Here is a 14,945-nt window from a genome sequence, read left to right on the forward strand (position 1 = left end):
TATCGAGCTTTTTTGGATTTCTGCTTCTGGCCCTGAACATTTGGAAGCATAATAGTGTATTATAGATGGTAATATTAAGTTTAGATATTCTTGACAACAGAAACGCCTCTAAATCCTTTTTCTTTTCCTGCTTCTTTTAATACCCATGTGAATTTTGCTTGAGTGTTTTGACTTTGAAAAGGGAATTTATATTTCCGTACTCCCAGAAAATCCCTGTGGGTTTTCTCAAAGTCACTTTTGCCATCTTCATTAAATAATTTTCTTCTGAGCAGCTGCACACTTAATACTTGATGGCAAAGCTGTTTTCTCTCTTATCTCTCAGTCACTCCTACGTATTGAATATTAGCTTCTGCTTGAAAAATTGTGGGAAAAAAACCTGTCACTGCATTAGTGTGGTGCTGGTGAATTAATCACTAAGTGTGGATATGGGGCTAAATGTTAACTGGTCTTTGTTTTTCTGTCCTTGAGAGGAGAAATTGTGTTGCTGCCAAGTCAGTTTAAAAGCTGAAAATCTGATCGTTTTAGTTTGGGCTGCCTTGAAATTTCATTTAAATGTATGATATTTTTCTTAGTTTATAAATCCAGCGCAGTTCTTTTCTTTACACATCTGTAAAGTCACCCTCTTCTCTTCATCTTCCCTTGTTGAATGGCGGTTTCCCTTGCAAGACAGACTACACAGTCTAACCTAATCTAAAGCCCAGTCTATACTACTTTGCTGAGTACTCGCTGCAGTGGGCGACCTGCTTGTTTACATTTGTCCTTGTCCACTGGTGTGTCTGCATCACTCTGCCATCACGAGTAAAACTAAAGCTGTCTATCTTGGTCTTACAGACAGTAAATCTTGAGCAGCTGCTTTTATGGAAACGCAGGGTAGCGAGGAAGCTTGAGAACAGACTGTGATGTGTGCACACATTTTCAGAGCTATGGAAACAAGAAAAGTGGCACACGTCTACACTGACAGACTACTATCTATTCCATTATCATAATTATCAGTTACAGGCCCATTATATTTTATTTGAAAGCAGCTTCCTTGTGCTAATGAATATAGTATGAAAAAGACCTGTTACACCGGACTGTGATGCAGTTTAATGTAGTATCATAATTCAGGCATAACTCGAGAGACTTTTAAAACGTAGGTATTTTTGTTTTGCTTTTTGTTTGATTTATACTCAGAGTTCAAGAAAATCCACTTTTAAAGACATTTCTTAAGGTTAAAATAAATGTTATTGATTTAAAGGAGTAATCTTGTAAAGTCTCAGTAATCCAGTCCAATTTATTGCATTTCGGTGTAGTTTCGTTTTTATACCATCGATTCAAAATAACAGTCCTACCAAAGTGCTTTATATTGGAAGATAAAAATACTACAATATTAGTAAGTAAAAAAACAACAACCCAAGAGCCAATAATAATAATAATTGCTGATGATTAAACACAGTAGTGGTGTATAAACACAGAGCAGTTTCCAGGTTTGTTTTGTTGTTGTTGTTTTTCATCAACCTATTGGCAGATTTATGTAAGGATTATTGGACATGATAATCTCTGCAAAGTCGTGGCGGAGATTACTTCAAACTTGTGCAGATTACAGCAACAAAACTGATCTGAGGATAAATGCAGGAAACCTATTCAAACGTACCTGCAGACTAGGCTCCTTCGTTCCCTTACATTTAGGTTGATCGGCGTTTTCTGGCCATCCAAAATTCCGTCTGGGTCGCACGTAATCCCAGAACTGGAGTTACAGTCAGTAACTTCAGTTTTTTTAGCAGGACTTTTTTGTTGTGGAGCCACACTTGTTCCCACATGGACACATTTTAACAGTGCATTATAAATATCTTTTGTGTTTAATCACCAATAATAATAGGAGTGACTGTTCCACATGTTTTTGTTTTTATTTTAGGATTTATATAAAATTGGCTTCTTCTCATCCTTTTGTTTTTCTGCATGGCCGTCATACCTGCATTTTCCACCTAAAAATCTAAATAAATAAACAAGCTTCTCCAGCCTTATAAAAAATGCCTGGCTCTGCCACTGCTTACATGTCCCTCTTGAAAGGGCTTTGTGGGGAGCAGATGGATGCCTGAATGCTCCCTCTGCTTGTTGTTTCTCTGCAGGCTGGAACGTGGGTGAAGGCTCAGACCTACAAGGGAATCTACGCCTCGTGGGCCGTGCTGCTGCTCCTGGTTCTCGTCACCCTGGCTCGGGCCTTCTACTGGGCCTGCATGAGGGTCAGCCAGCCCCTGCAGAACTTCACATAAAGCCCCACCACCACCAACACCTCTCCATCATCTGCCGTATCTCTCTTTCCAAACCGCCTGGCCGGAGGAAAGTTGGCTTTAATGAAGAAAAACGAAACAAAACACGATATTTATTTAAATCCCTACTACAGAAAGAAACAGTTCTCCTCCTCCTGTCCCTTTCCCTTTTAGTCCAACGTGTTTCCAAAACTGGATGGTGGCGGCTGCGACTGCTATATATATCTATCGGTAATTATGATGACGCGTATAGCCTAATGTACTGTTTATCTGTTCTAATCTCGTGGCCAGTGTGGGGCTCATTTTAACTTTTTTTTTTTAACACAGTTTTTTTTGCTCTTTACCCCTGCGCTGTTTTTCGTCTGCAGCGCATCTGCTGCACTTGCGACTTCTAAGACGAGGGCTTAAAGTTAAGTCTTAGATGTGATTATCGGGCCGCCTTTAGTTTTTTGGGTGGCAGGGGGTACTTGCCCTTTCTAATCCTAATTTGTCATTAGGTTGAGTATTTCAGCATTTAACATTTCCTTTTAAACTGAAAAACAAAAGTCAGATGAAGCTAACAAATTGATGCCAGTAAGAAGATAGGCGGCTGGAGGGACATCAGCCTCCTTTTGTGAATCTAAAAGATCAAGTAGGTGTTGAAAAGTGTCTGAAAAATTGAATTCAGCAGCGTGTGAAGGTAGGCTATGATGTTTCTGAACTTGTGTTTATGCTGAATTATCCCCTGGGACTGACTTTGATCCAAAGCAGCTTGAAAGCCTTAAAAGGAGGTGTGATAGAAGGATTCAACACTCGCACGCACGCACGCACACACACAAACATACATAGACAGCCACATTAATGCATACCATCACACAACAAAAGCAGGATGCTCTTTTAGAGTTGCACCAGCTCAGAAAGCAGTTTGTCAAAGGCAAACCAGCCTCCGTCTTCAAAGCCAGACCTGGAGACAGATTTCCTCCACACCGCGGTTTGTTTTTTTCAGCCGGGAAAGAAGTGACACGCGTGAAAGTTGTGGTCCGACAAGAATGTAACCGCATTTGAAAGCTTCTTTTTTTCTTGGAGCCAAAATCCAGCCAACAGGTTTGCACCAACTTCTCTGCAGTCAAAATAACATTAACAGCAGCGACAGAATCCTTCCTCCCCACTTATTCCCGTTTCCAAAAGATACGTGCGTGCGGTTTGCTCATGGTGCATTTTGTACAGCGTGGCTCTCTGAAGTACAGAATACCAAAACAAATAAACCACAAATGGGTACTGACTTTTAGAATACTGATATCTGCCTTGTTGCATCTGCAAAACCCTTAGAGTATATGTGGAGTTTCTTTTAGACGTGTGTTTAGTTGTTGAACCACAGGGACAGGATGTTTGTTTTTTGTTTTAAGTGCTGAAATCTGGGCTTATTCTGCAAAAATACAGGACATGAGAGTTTCACAGCTGAGGGTAGAAACCCTTACCACTTCAAGATCTGCGTCCGAATGCATCAAGTTTCACATAAGTCACCTTATTTCAACATTAAAAAAACCACGTCGCTTTGCTCTTTTTGTGTTTTGGGACAGTTCAGGATCACTTAACAGTACACACGTCGCTTTTTTGGTCACTGAAGACGGAGGCTGCTACTGGTGAAGTTTCCACATTAAGGCCAGCGGGAGATGTTACGTGGAAAGGTCAGAATAGGTCAGTAACACAAACACACACTATGAATACATTCTCACACAGTGCTAGTCCGTAACTCGTCTGTGGTTCTGAATCTGAATGTGGTAATAATTCTTTAATGATTTATGTTTTGTTTTTTGATTGTAAATATATTTGTTGTATGATGGAAGTGATTAAACGGATTCTGTTGCACTCTGAGCTTAACACTACTGCTGTGATCGCTGCTCAACTTTTAATTGTTCTGTTTGAGAGGGTTATTTTTGCAGCTCCTTGAATTGTTACATATTTAATGATTTTTAAATTTTTTTTTTTTTGTGATCAACTACTAACCTAATGAGCCTCTGGACACACGTTCGTGTTCAAAACATAACTATTAACATACCAACAAAACAACACTGAATCACATTCCTGAGCGATGGCATTTCTCTCTCTCTCTTACTCTTACACACACACACACACACTCTCAGCACCTTAGCCGGAAGTAAGAAACACTGCATACAGCAAGAATGAAGAGATAAAGTTACCCTGCTAGACTGAACTGAGGTCAATATGGATGCATCATGTTATTTATTATACGCACTGCAAACTAGGATCAACTTAACATTTCAGCTTTTTACAGTTTTACAGTCTTATTTATTGTGAACGATGTGGGGTGTGGAGGAAGGTGATTTCATTTTCTTGCTCCGAGGGCATTTGTTGTTGTTTTTGTTTTATTTCTGTTTGTTTTTTTCTTTCTTTTAAAGAACGATCTGCCTGTTTAAAGTTATGGTCGGTGCATTAATTTTTAAGACTGTTGGAAACAAAAAGAAATGAGATAATCGAAGGCGGTGCAAGATGACTTGTTTAAAGGACCCTTTTTTGCAGTGGAGTGACTGTGTTTTACCCACGACTGCAAAACAAATTAATCATGTTAACGCCAATAATCAAGAACCTGGCTGATGCTCTTTTCGGAGTTTGTTTACACTCGAATAAAGACATGATGATGTACAAAACTGGAGATGTGAGATCTTTTTATCTACCAACATAAAATTTTCGAATGCCTTTATTCTCTGCTCATGTCTTCCAAACAGATCTGGGGTTTTGAAAAGAGGATTTCACTGCTCGTGCTTCCTGGAATAATCAAACCGTTTATAGCTTAAAAAAATCAAAGAACTTCAAGGCGCTCTCTTTGGAATAACATTTACAATGGTTTTATTTTCATGCCATGGTCATGTTTGTAAAAACGGATTAGTGCTTTTATAATATCTGCTGGGAAAAATGAACGTGTCTGAACTCTGAGCCATCAACGGCATAATTCAAAAGAAGCTGCCTCAGATGGGACGTAGCCTTATCTGCTTCCATTAATGTTGCATCACACTTTTTCCCAGGTGAGGCCCAAACCAGAGTTATTATAGTTTATTTTTTCTCTTTCATTTTGACTTTTTGGTTAACATTCAGTTTGCTTTCAGTTAAACTCTAGAGTGGATTTGACCATTTGAGTTCAGTTTCCATTGCTTAACCCTATTTATTGTGTATCATGTCAGATTTTTAAAATCTTAAACCCCCTCATATGTTTTTGTTTAAGAAAAAAAAGCTATGAGCAAGTCAAAGGAGCTTGCAAAGAAAAGAGTCTGGACTTAAAGAAGTCCAGACTCTTTTCTTTGCAAGCTCCTTTGACTACGATGACCTGGATGACTGAGAACCTTCACAGACAAGCTATGAGCAAGAAATTGCATCAAAAATGCCAGCTGTAGATCAACACTCCAGTTTCAAGACAGTTCAATTTTCTGGCAATTGTGTTATGATTCACAATTTAAAGGGTTAAAATGTTTAGTTTTAGTTCAGCTTTTACTTGTTTTTATCTTTACATTTTTATCATCAATATTATAATTGAGCTGTATTTGTCAGGGGCAGAATTTCAAAAGTTTAGAAGCAGCGTCGCAGTACAAACACAACACTTTGCGAAGGCATTCGACTCACAGTCACGTAGACATCCCACATGTTCATAAACATGCCCATCAAAGCCGTGACTAAAACTGGTTAGAACTACAGTTTCCTCTATAATTTTATTGTATTTTTATTAGATTTTCCGAATGCACAGTACTGCTTCTCGTATCTTGCCGTAGAGGCAAACTTGATTTTTAGAGCAATAAGCTCCCCTTGCACCCAACACACTTTTATTTCTGTTTAGATTTGAAACACTGGGATATACTGGCATTTTCAAGCATTACACATAGTGCTGATACAGACTGTTTATTTACTGGACACTGCAGTGTTTCTCCAGGATCATTCAGACTGGCTGTGTGATGACTCAGGATACAGCGATGCCAGTATCTGCACATTTTTCAAGCCTAAACCAAATAAAAGTGCATTAAACTAAGCAGGAGTGGGAGGAGGGCTTACTGCTCATGAAATCAAGCTTTCGAGTCGATAGAGGCTCTTTGGGAATTTTAAGATAGCTTGTTAATTCAGAAAAACAGGAGTTTGTTATTTATTTATTCATTTATTTATGCTTGGCCAAGTGAATGTATTATACTTTTGTATGTAAGAGACTAAAAGGGTGTTGAGATATAAGATATCGGAAAATGGCATCCATTTGGCCCAGAGTATTCATCTTATTTCAATTAAAATTCTATAAGCAGCAAAATTTATTCAGAAAAATAAAGTCCTCATTTAAGCCAAGATATTTAGTGGCCTTTAATTTATAAATCCAGCTCCCCTTTGGTTAAATCTTCACTTCTTCTTCTGGAAAGAGGAAAATGCTTAATTCCAAAGGCTTGTAACGTGGATGTGCTGCTAATATGTAGGTCCAGGTAGTGTCTAGCCACGGGATAATTAACACGTCTGGATGTCTTGCTCTTCTAGTGTAAAAAAAAAACAACCCTTGCAGTTAGTGAAATAATTGGTGGTCTGGGGTTTGTTTAGAATCACCGACGTACACTATTCACCTTTGCACATACACGAGATATTTGTATTTATGTACTGTTTGGGTTCTGGGATAATGATGGAAGCAGAAACCCGTGATTAAAACTGTCATCCTTTCTTTTAATTAGGATCATTCCTAGTTATTAAAAAGAGTGAAATCAAAGCATTCCTCTTTTTGCTGAATCTAAAGGTCTCCCGTTTTAGAATCACTAATTAAAAGCTTTGTGCTGAAGCCAAATTAGTTTTATCTTCTTCTCTCTTACTTTTTTTTTTTTTTATTCTTACAAAATGCTGGAAAGAAGCTCATCATTTTCTCACACAACTTGGCCCCTGTCGGCTTCTCGAGTTTCATGCGGATATATTTTTTGCCTGGACACAAAGAGATGGAGAGATTAAGGACACTGAAAAACCTTTCAGAAACCACAGCTCCCCAGAGGGCCGCATGAACCACGGAGGCTGGAGGGGAGTAGACAAAAAAAAAAAAAGCAGTGAAGAAGACAATTGCACTCATAACCTCCTGGTTTTCAGGCTTTAGCCAACTTTTATTCTGTAACACAACAACTGAGCCGTTGTCTCACATAAATACGCACTCCTACTCAAAAGTGCTCCAGGGCCATTTTATTGTAATTGTATTGACTTAATTTTTCATTCATGAAATTATACCGCTCTGCCTCCTCGGAGAGCTTTACAGTCTCTGTTCTTCACTTTTGTTCAGTCGTTGCCATCTTGACAGTTTTCCCTTGTGAGGTGCTTCAGTGACAGCTTTGATGATTTGGGACTAAAAAACAATGAAATAACAGGAAAGAGAACGCAAAGCTGTAAATCATCGTATTTGTTCTACTTTCGGATTATGAGGGTCAGCACTGCACTCAAATCAGTTTGCCTTGTACAGCCACCAATGTATGAAAGGCACTGTTATTTGGCTAATCCAGTATTAGGGGAAAAAAAGAAGGGAAAAAGACACTTATTTTATATTAGCATGGTGGGATTGTTTTAAAATGGAGCAATGGAATTAATTCTGTATATTCAATGTGCATCGTGCACATTTGACAGAGCTGCTTTTATTTTGGGCCAACATTCAGAGAGAATCCGCAACGAAGAGGAACGGCAGCCTAATAATTAGAGCATGTGTCAAAGTACTAATGGCATTCTGGCTAATTGAACTGTTTTCATTTGAAGAATATTTTTAAACACTTAATGTGTCTTCAGGGTGTGGGGAAAAAAGGCAAAATCATACCACTGTAATTCAACATTGTAGCCTCGGGGGACCAAGCTATTTTAACAAACACAATGACAGATTGGGGTCTTTTATGACCCACGTTATGCTATTACACACAGTGTGTTTTAATGCCACTATTTGTGTTTTACATTCACCAACCACTTTATTAAGTAGACCTGCTGAATTACTTGTTGATACAAGTGTCTAATTAGACAGTCACATGGCAGCAGCTTGGTGAGTTCAGGAATGTAGACGAACTGCTGAAGTTCAAACTGAGCATCATAATGAGGAAGGAAAGTAATTTAAGTGGTTGTTTACATCAGACGAGATGGTCAGAGTATTTCAGAAACTGCTGATCTACTGGAAATTTCCTGCACAACCATTTCTAGAGTTTACAGAGAATGGTCCGAAAAAGAGAGGATATCCATCAAGCGTCGGTTCTTCAGGTGATGTCAGAGGACAGTTGAGAATGGCCAGACTATGAGCTGGTAGGAAGGCAATAGTAACTCCGGTAACTGCTCATTACACCCGAGGTAAGCAGAGGAGCATCTCTGAATGGACAAGATGCGAAATCTTGAAACAGATGAGCTAAAGCAGCAGAAGACTGAAAACTCCTGCCAGCTAAAAACAGGAAACTACAGTTCAGTCTCAATTTCTGCTGTGACATTTGGATGGCACGGTCAGAATTTGGCTCAAACAACATGAACACAGGGATTCAACCCGCCCTGTAGCAACGGTTCAGGGTGGTGGTGTAACAGTGTGGGGATAGTTTCTTGCAACACTTTGAGGACCTCACTACCAACTGAGCATCATTTAAACCCCACTGCCCACCTGAGTATTGCTGTTTACTCCCTTCATGACCACAGTGTACCCATCTTTTGATGGCTGCTTCAACCAGGATGATTAATATGATAATATAATTATTGTTTTCAATCATGTTTGTGTAAAAAAAAGACTTAACTCACTCATCACAATTAATTGAGGCAATTATAGCCTCGCTTTGGAAATGAAATTCCTAAAGGCGTAGCTTTTGTTAGCTATAAGATATTGTAAACATTACAATAAATCAACAATAAAATTAAACACTTGCACACACAAAATAAGAAAAACATTTATATATTTTCAGGCCCTTAAATGACTCAAATTATTGGACAAATGAAACAAATATGAAAGGTTGCTGGAGAAGTAGTAGCAGAAGTATGCTGAGGTCACTTGCAGGTTAAAATCTCAGCGAAGTCAGGAGTAATCAGTGCACAGCTCAAAACTGATCCAAGTCTTTATCTTTATCAAATAAAGCAGTTTTAACATTTTCCACCTAAAGTACTATATATTAATACTGAATATTTACATTTTCAAAACAATATAACATACAAGCGCAGAGCGTCTTAGTAAGGAGGTGAGCCCTGATTACCATCAAACAGCTTGAAATTGTTTCTTTAAGACACTAGAACTCTGCTCCATTCTTCCAAGAGAGATTCCCTAATGTGCCGTGATGACATCGATGGTGTGCCAATGTGTCAAAACCCTCGTGACAGACATGTCTTGGCAGGATAAAGACGATCAGCTTTCCACTCAGTTGCAGTGACTCTTTCTTTTAAGGCGATAAGTGAGCCCGCTCCACGCCAGCAAAACGCTTTCAACAGAGCCACCAGATCACCTTACTGCAAGGGTCAAGGGTTCAGGTTTTGTTTTGATGTATGTGAAATGATGCATGAGGAATATTTGATTGGTACAGCCAGGAAAACAAGAAGTCTGGTGATGACTGATTGATTTCTGTCTTCCAACAAGGCAAACATAATGAAATAATGCACTGCCTGCGCTCACACATTGTTTGCGCTTACACATAACACACAACTGATGGGAGACAATGCAAGCGAGGGCTTAAAGCTGAGACATATTGATGCATAAATTAAATTAAATACAGTCAAACAGAGACAAATGCAATCTCAAAGCTTTAAGGACTGAGTGCCAATTAACGGAGCCAGCATATACATTAAACAAAATAATTACAAATCCATGCTTCATTTTTCTTATTATTAAAGATTAAAATAGCAGAAAGCTTCCAGAGCTGCACACAATGATCACAGTGATTTTTACATTTGTTGTCACATCCATAAAGTCCTCTTGTTCTTCAATATCTGTTGCTGATGTATCAAGGGCTGATATTTGGCACCTGTACGCCTGGGTCTCGGCTTGGATTACTATTATCATTATTATTATTATTTATAACGTTTATCAAAGTCTCTGCTTTCAAACTGAAAGTCCATTCTCGCTGTTTGTGTGAAGTGCACCCAAGATGAGATTCATTTCTCCTCGAGCTCTCCTTCAGGTCCATGAGTGATCGTCCTTATTTCCCATCAGGCCTGTGATCGATTTAGTAGTCACTGCTCAGTTAGTCTCTACTGTGCCAAGTTTTCTGCTTTCTGCTTCAAAATGCGGGTGTGCTTCCTGTGTAACGAAGGTTTGGGGGTTTTGTGTTAGTTGTCCTTTTTTGGGTCGGTTTTGAGATGTTTAATCATCATCAGGGTGGATTTTTCAAATGGTTCCTGAAAGATGAAAACAGTTTTTTGTAATTTTACAGCAATGATTACAAATAAATCCAGGCGGCCTGTATGACGCTTGGGTGATAAAGGTTTAAGCCTATGAGGTTTAAATGGTAACCCTGTAGAAAGGCACAATGGACATAACTTAGGAAAAATGTAAATAGTTTTTGATGTTTGTCAGTTAAAATTATTATTTTCTTTTTTGTTCCCTGATCGGCAAGACTTGGGAGAACAACTTAGTAAAAACAGAAGAGTTTGCCCGGAGTTCAGATTAGGGGTTGGACCGTCACCGACGACGATTTAGACCTCAGAGGAGGCACCAGGATGACTGACACACTCGCAGGCCTTATAAATTATTACCGCAGGCCAACACTGGCCTGCGGGCCACACTTTGAGACTGCTTGCTTCAGGGAAAGAATAAAAAAAGGGAAATCTAAGTGATGCCGTCTTTGTTTCCTGAAGATTTTTTCACCTTTCCTGCACAATTTTCTTCCGCCACCTTATCTCCTGCTTTATTTAAGAGGTTATGTGTTATTCCACAGACACACACACACAAACACACACACACAGGATGTATCACACACACTCACAGAGCTTCTCTTGCACACTCTCAGTGAATATTGCAGCAGTTAAGAAAAAAGGCAGTGCCTCGCTAAAGCCTTGATCCCTCTTACTTCTAACAGGATTTGACCCTTAAGACTTGGAGCATGACCCTCATCTGCTGCAATACCATCATCCTGTTTAACATACACTCTCACTATTGTCCTCCTGCCCTCACTCACACACAGTTCACACAAACACACACACGCACGTCTAGAAGCCCACACAAACAGGAACTCTGAGACATTTCAGGGACTCAAACCTTCACTGCACTCCAGCTCTACATACTCCCACACACACATACACGCACGGACACACTGTACCGCATGATGTAACACTAGCTTAATTTTACGCCTAACACACAACCTGATGGATCCAGTTAAATGTAAATCGCGAACAAGCGCTCCTGGCACTACAAAGAAAGAGGAGCGAAATAAGGAGATGACAAGGGATGGAGGACGGAGGGAGGAGGATGGATGGAGAGGTTTCAGTGTGGGGAGGAGGGAGAGGGGGGTAACTCTCTGTGAGAGGATGATACGATTGAATGAGTGAGAATGAGAGAGACGAAGGGGAAAGCGAGGGAGAGAGAGAGGGAGGCAGTGAGGATGAGAGGATGCAGGGAGATGAAGGAGAAGGAGAGATTGAGCAGGCAGCTAAGCACCAGATTAAACTCTGGGGTCGTCAGCTGTAAAACAAACAGTCCTTTTAGCAGGGATCAAATCCAGACTTAACCCCCCCACCCCCCACCCCCCGTTCTCTCATCCTCCTCATCCTCCTCATCCTCTGTCCACACGCAAACACACACACACAGAGGAGATAATGCAGCTTGCTCAAGTAGAAGAGAGCAGGGGGAAAAAAACAACAAGGATGACAATCTTGGTGGAAAGCAAATTCCCGTCTCAGGACCCATTTTTGTGCGCCACTACCTAAATTGCTCCTCAGGGAATGTGAAGTCTTATTATACCCTGGCAGAAGTCCTTCATTATATTTGTTTTGTTTTTTTTTATCCCCCTGCACAGTTCCTCTTGGTGATAGACTGGGCTAATATCTGGCACAGAAACACTAGAGAGTAAGCGAGGCAGAGAAGGGGGTTTTCCTCACATAGCTCTGTGTTTATATTGCATCTTTACTGTAATATTCCCCAGACAGTGCTGCAAGCCTCAGTTCTCTTTCTGTCATCTGCTTCTGGGTGCTGCAGTCCCATCAGTCCGAAGGCTCAATTTCCAAACTGTCAGCTTTTATACTCACTATGAGGCCACTTCCTTTGTTGTGTGTTTGTGTGTTTATGTGTGTCTCCAAAGTGTCTGTTTAAATCCACTACTAACAGCAGGATTTTTTTTTTACTGTCTATCAGCTGTCTTTGTTAGGACTGCTCTGAAGTTGAGTATTTTTGAAAAGTGGGGTTATTTACACCATGCCTCGTGGTATCATAAGGCAGTTTAAGAGTTAAAAAAAGAAACAAACTTGACCCTCACAATACACCTTTCAACCAGTTTGAGATGAAAAAGGATGGTCTTTTTTTGTGAATCATACATAAAGCTTCTCTAACAAAGTTAAAAGATCCGGAGATCTTTTAACTTTGTCTTTAAAGTGCCTTTGATCGTTTAAAAGGGACTTTAATCCCACAAGGTTTCAAAAACGTTTCAGATTTAAGAGCAAATATAATTATATTGACTTTTCTATCAAATGTAACCATTCAGTAGTTATTTGCTTAAGTATGATAGCCCCAGTTGTTCCTTTAATTATTTTTTGAAGGGGTTTTAAGTTGTAGATCACACAAAAACAGCAAAGTGAAGGCATCAGTTTGATGTTCATGTTCATGGTGTCAGTTTCAGCTGTTACATTTTACAGAAAGAGCAACTCAATAATGAATCAAGACAGCTAGGCGTAATAGATAATGAAATAGAATTTTTTTAGTAACCCAATTTTTTTTTGATTGAGCAAACAATATTTAAACTAATCACAAAGTTTGTTTCAAACCAAGAACAGTGTTACAGCAGTTTCACTTCACAGCGAGAAGGTCCTGGCTTCAAGGCCTTTCTGTGTGGAGTTTGGATGTTTTCCCTGTGACTGTGTGGGTTCTCTCCCAGTACTCCAGCTTCCTCCCACACTCCATTGGGTCAGGTTAATTGGTGATTCTAAACTGACTCTATGTGTTAGCCCTGCAACAGATTGGCGACCTGTGACCCAAACACCCCATCCACCAAATTGGATAAGCAGAAGAAACTAAATGTAGCTTGCAGTGCATTTTGTTAAATTTAAATTAGTGTAGGAACGGCAACTGTCCCCAGGTTGGTCCCTTCAAATCATAGTTTACTGCATGTAATTTCCATTTTCTTAATTTAACTAATTATACTTTTCTGGGAAATATGAAGCACAAAATGAACAATGGCATGTCCCCTATTATCTCATCCTGTGCTGCACTTTAATAATAATAATAATAATACTACCAGCCGGCACATCTAAAGCTCATTAACATATTACATCTTGTAGAAATATTAAAATGACGATATGTAGTTTCAGGCTGAGTGCTGTATTTTAATTCCTTAGAATTTTATTTGGCCTTGTTGCCCGGCAACCCCACTAACAAGATTCCGAAACTCAAAGTGACTGTTGGTCGCTAGGAAACATCACATCACCAAAATGTAATTTTTATATTCCTTTCTGTGCGTGTGTGTATCAGTGTGAGTGTGTGTATCAGTGTGTGTGTGTGTGTGTGTGTGTGTGTGTGTGTGTGTGTGTGTTAATTAGTGAGCCTTAGAGGTGATGGTAGGAGTATTTTTTAACATTAGCTGCATATCTATTGCACCAACATGAAAGAAGTGTTGAGCTTTTCATCTCACAGGAAGAAAGTGAAATTACTTTTTTAAGACCTTAAAAGCAATTTCTGGATTCATAAAAAGACAGACTTTGACAACAGCTTAGATCTAATTAAAAGCGAGCCTTTAGCTACTTTAAATGTATCTGTTGCACAAAAGTTGTTTCGCTCTTAACTATCCAAAGTTGGATTAATGTACTTTAAATATGGAGGAAATCAAAACCTTTTATTCAAACCGAGTAAAACATGCTTAGACAAATATTAAATCAAAAAGCTCTGCTCGCATCATTCAAGCAAAAAACTTGTCCTTTAGGAAAATTAAAAAAGAATTTAATATTAGATGAAATAAAAACAAAAAATAATGAGTCATTTTCCAATAAAGTCTTTTTTGGGGCTGTTCTTTTTGCACCATGGATGAACCAGTCTTTACTTTTGTCAAACCCCTTGGGGCCTGTTTTACATCTCATGTGAGATCAAACCAGATGTCCTAGAAATAAGTTTATGTGCAACTCTATTATTACCTTCAAAGAAATGTAAAAAGAAAAGCCTGGCTTGATTAGGAAATATATTTTAATAAATTTAAAGCCAGGAAGAGGTGGTTGGGGTTGATGGAGAGTGTGCAAACATGAGATTGGATCATGTGCTTTTGCTTTTGTAACAAAAGTACTTTGGTTAAGGTTAAAGGTTAAAAGATCACATGTTGTGATTAAAGTCACTGTAGATTTTTTTCCTGTATGGAACCATACCATAATCTTTTAAAGCATTTGAGAAGTTACTCACTCTGCTCTGTCAGAGTGACCTCACTCATCAGCTCACCAAACTTTAGTTTTGTGTATTTTATAACATGAGACTTATGGCTAATATCAGTGTTCAGGAGTCTATCTGATCATTTTCCACATATTTAGATTTCATTTTAGATTTGCAGCACTGTGAAGGACACTGAATGTCAAATCCTC

The 14,945-nt window shown here is 39.1% G+C and overlaps 1 protein-coding gene across 1 annotated transcript in view; it reads left to right on the top strand.

Moving 5' to 3' along the window:
* The window catches only part of pip4p1a (phosphatidylinositol-4,5-bisphosphate 4-phosphatase 1a), a 28,076-nt gene extending 23,174 nt beyond the window's left edge, over positions 1 to 4,902 (top strand). Inside the window, exon 7 of the mRNA XM_085254666.1 lies at positions 2,109 to 4,902. Coding sequence (XP_085110792.1) covers positions 2,109 to 2,252 — 144 coding nt within the window. The 3' untranslated portion in view covers positions 2,253 to 4,902. The remainder of the gene's footprint in view (positions 1 to 2,108) is intronic.
* Positions 4,903 to 14,945: the final 10,043 nt, after the last annotated feature.

Source organism: Mchenga conophoros, linkage group LG18 (genome assembly GCF_057382185.1).
Source record: "Mchenga conophoros isolate Kocher_MC1m ecotype Shallow Benthic linkage group LG18, M_conophoros_male_GT1.1, whole genome shotgun sequence".
Lineage (NCBI taxonomy): Eukaryota > Metazoa > Chordata > Actinopteri > Cichliformes > Cichlidae > Mchenga > Mchenga conophoros.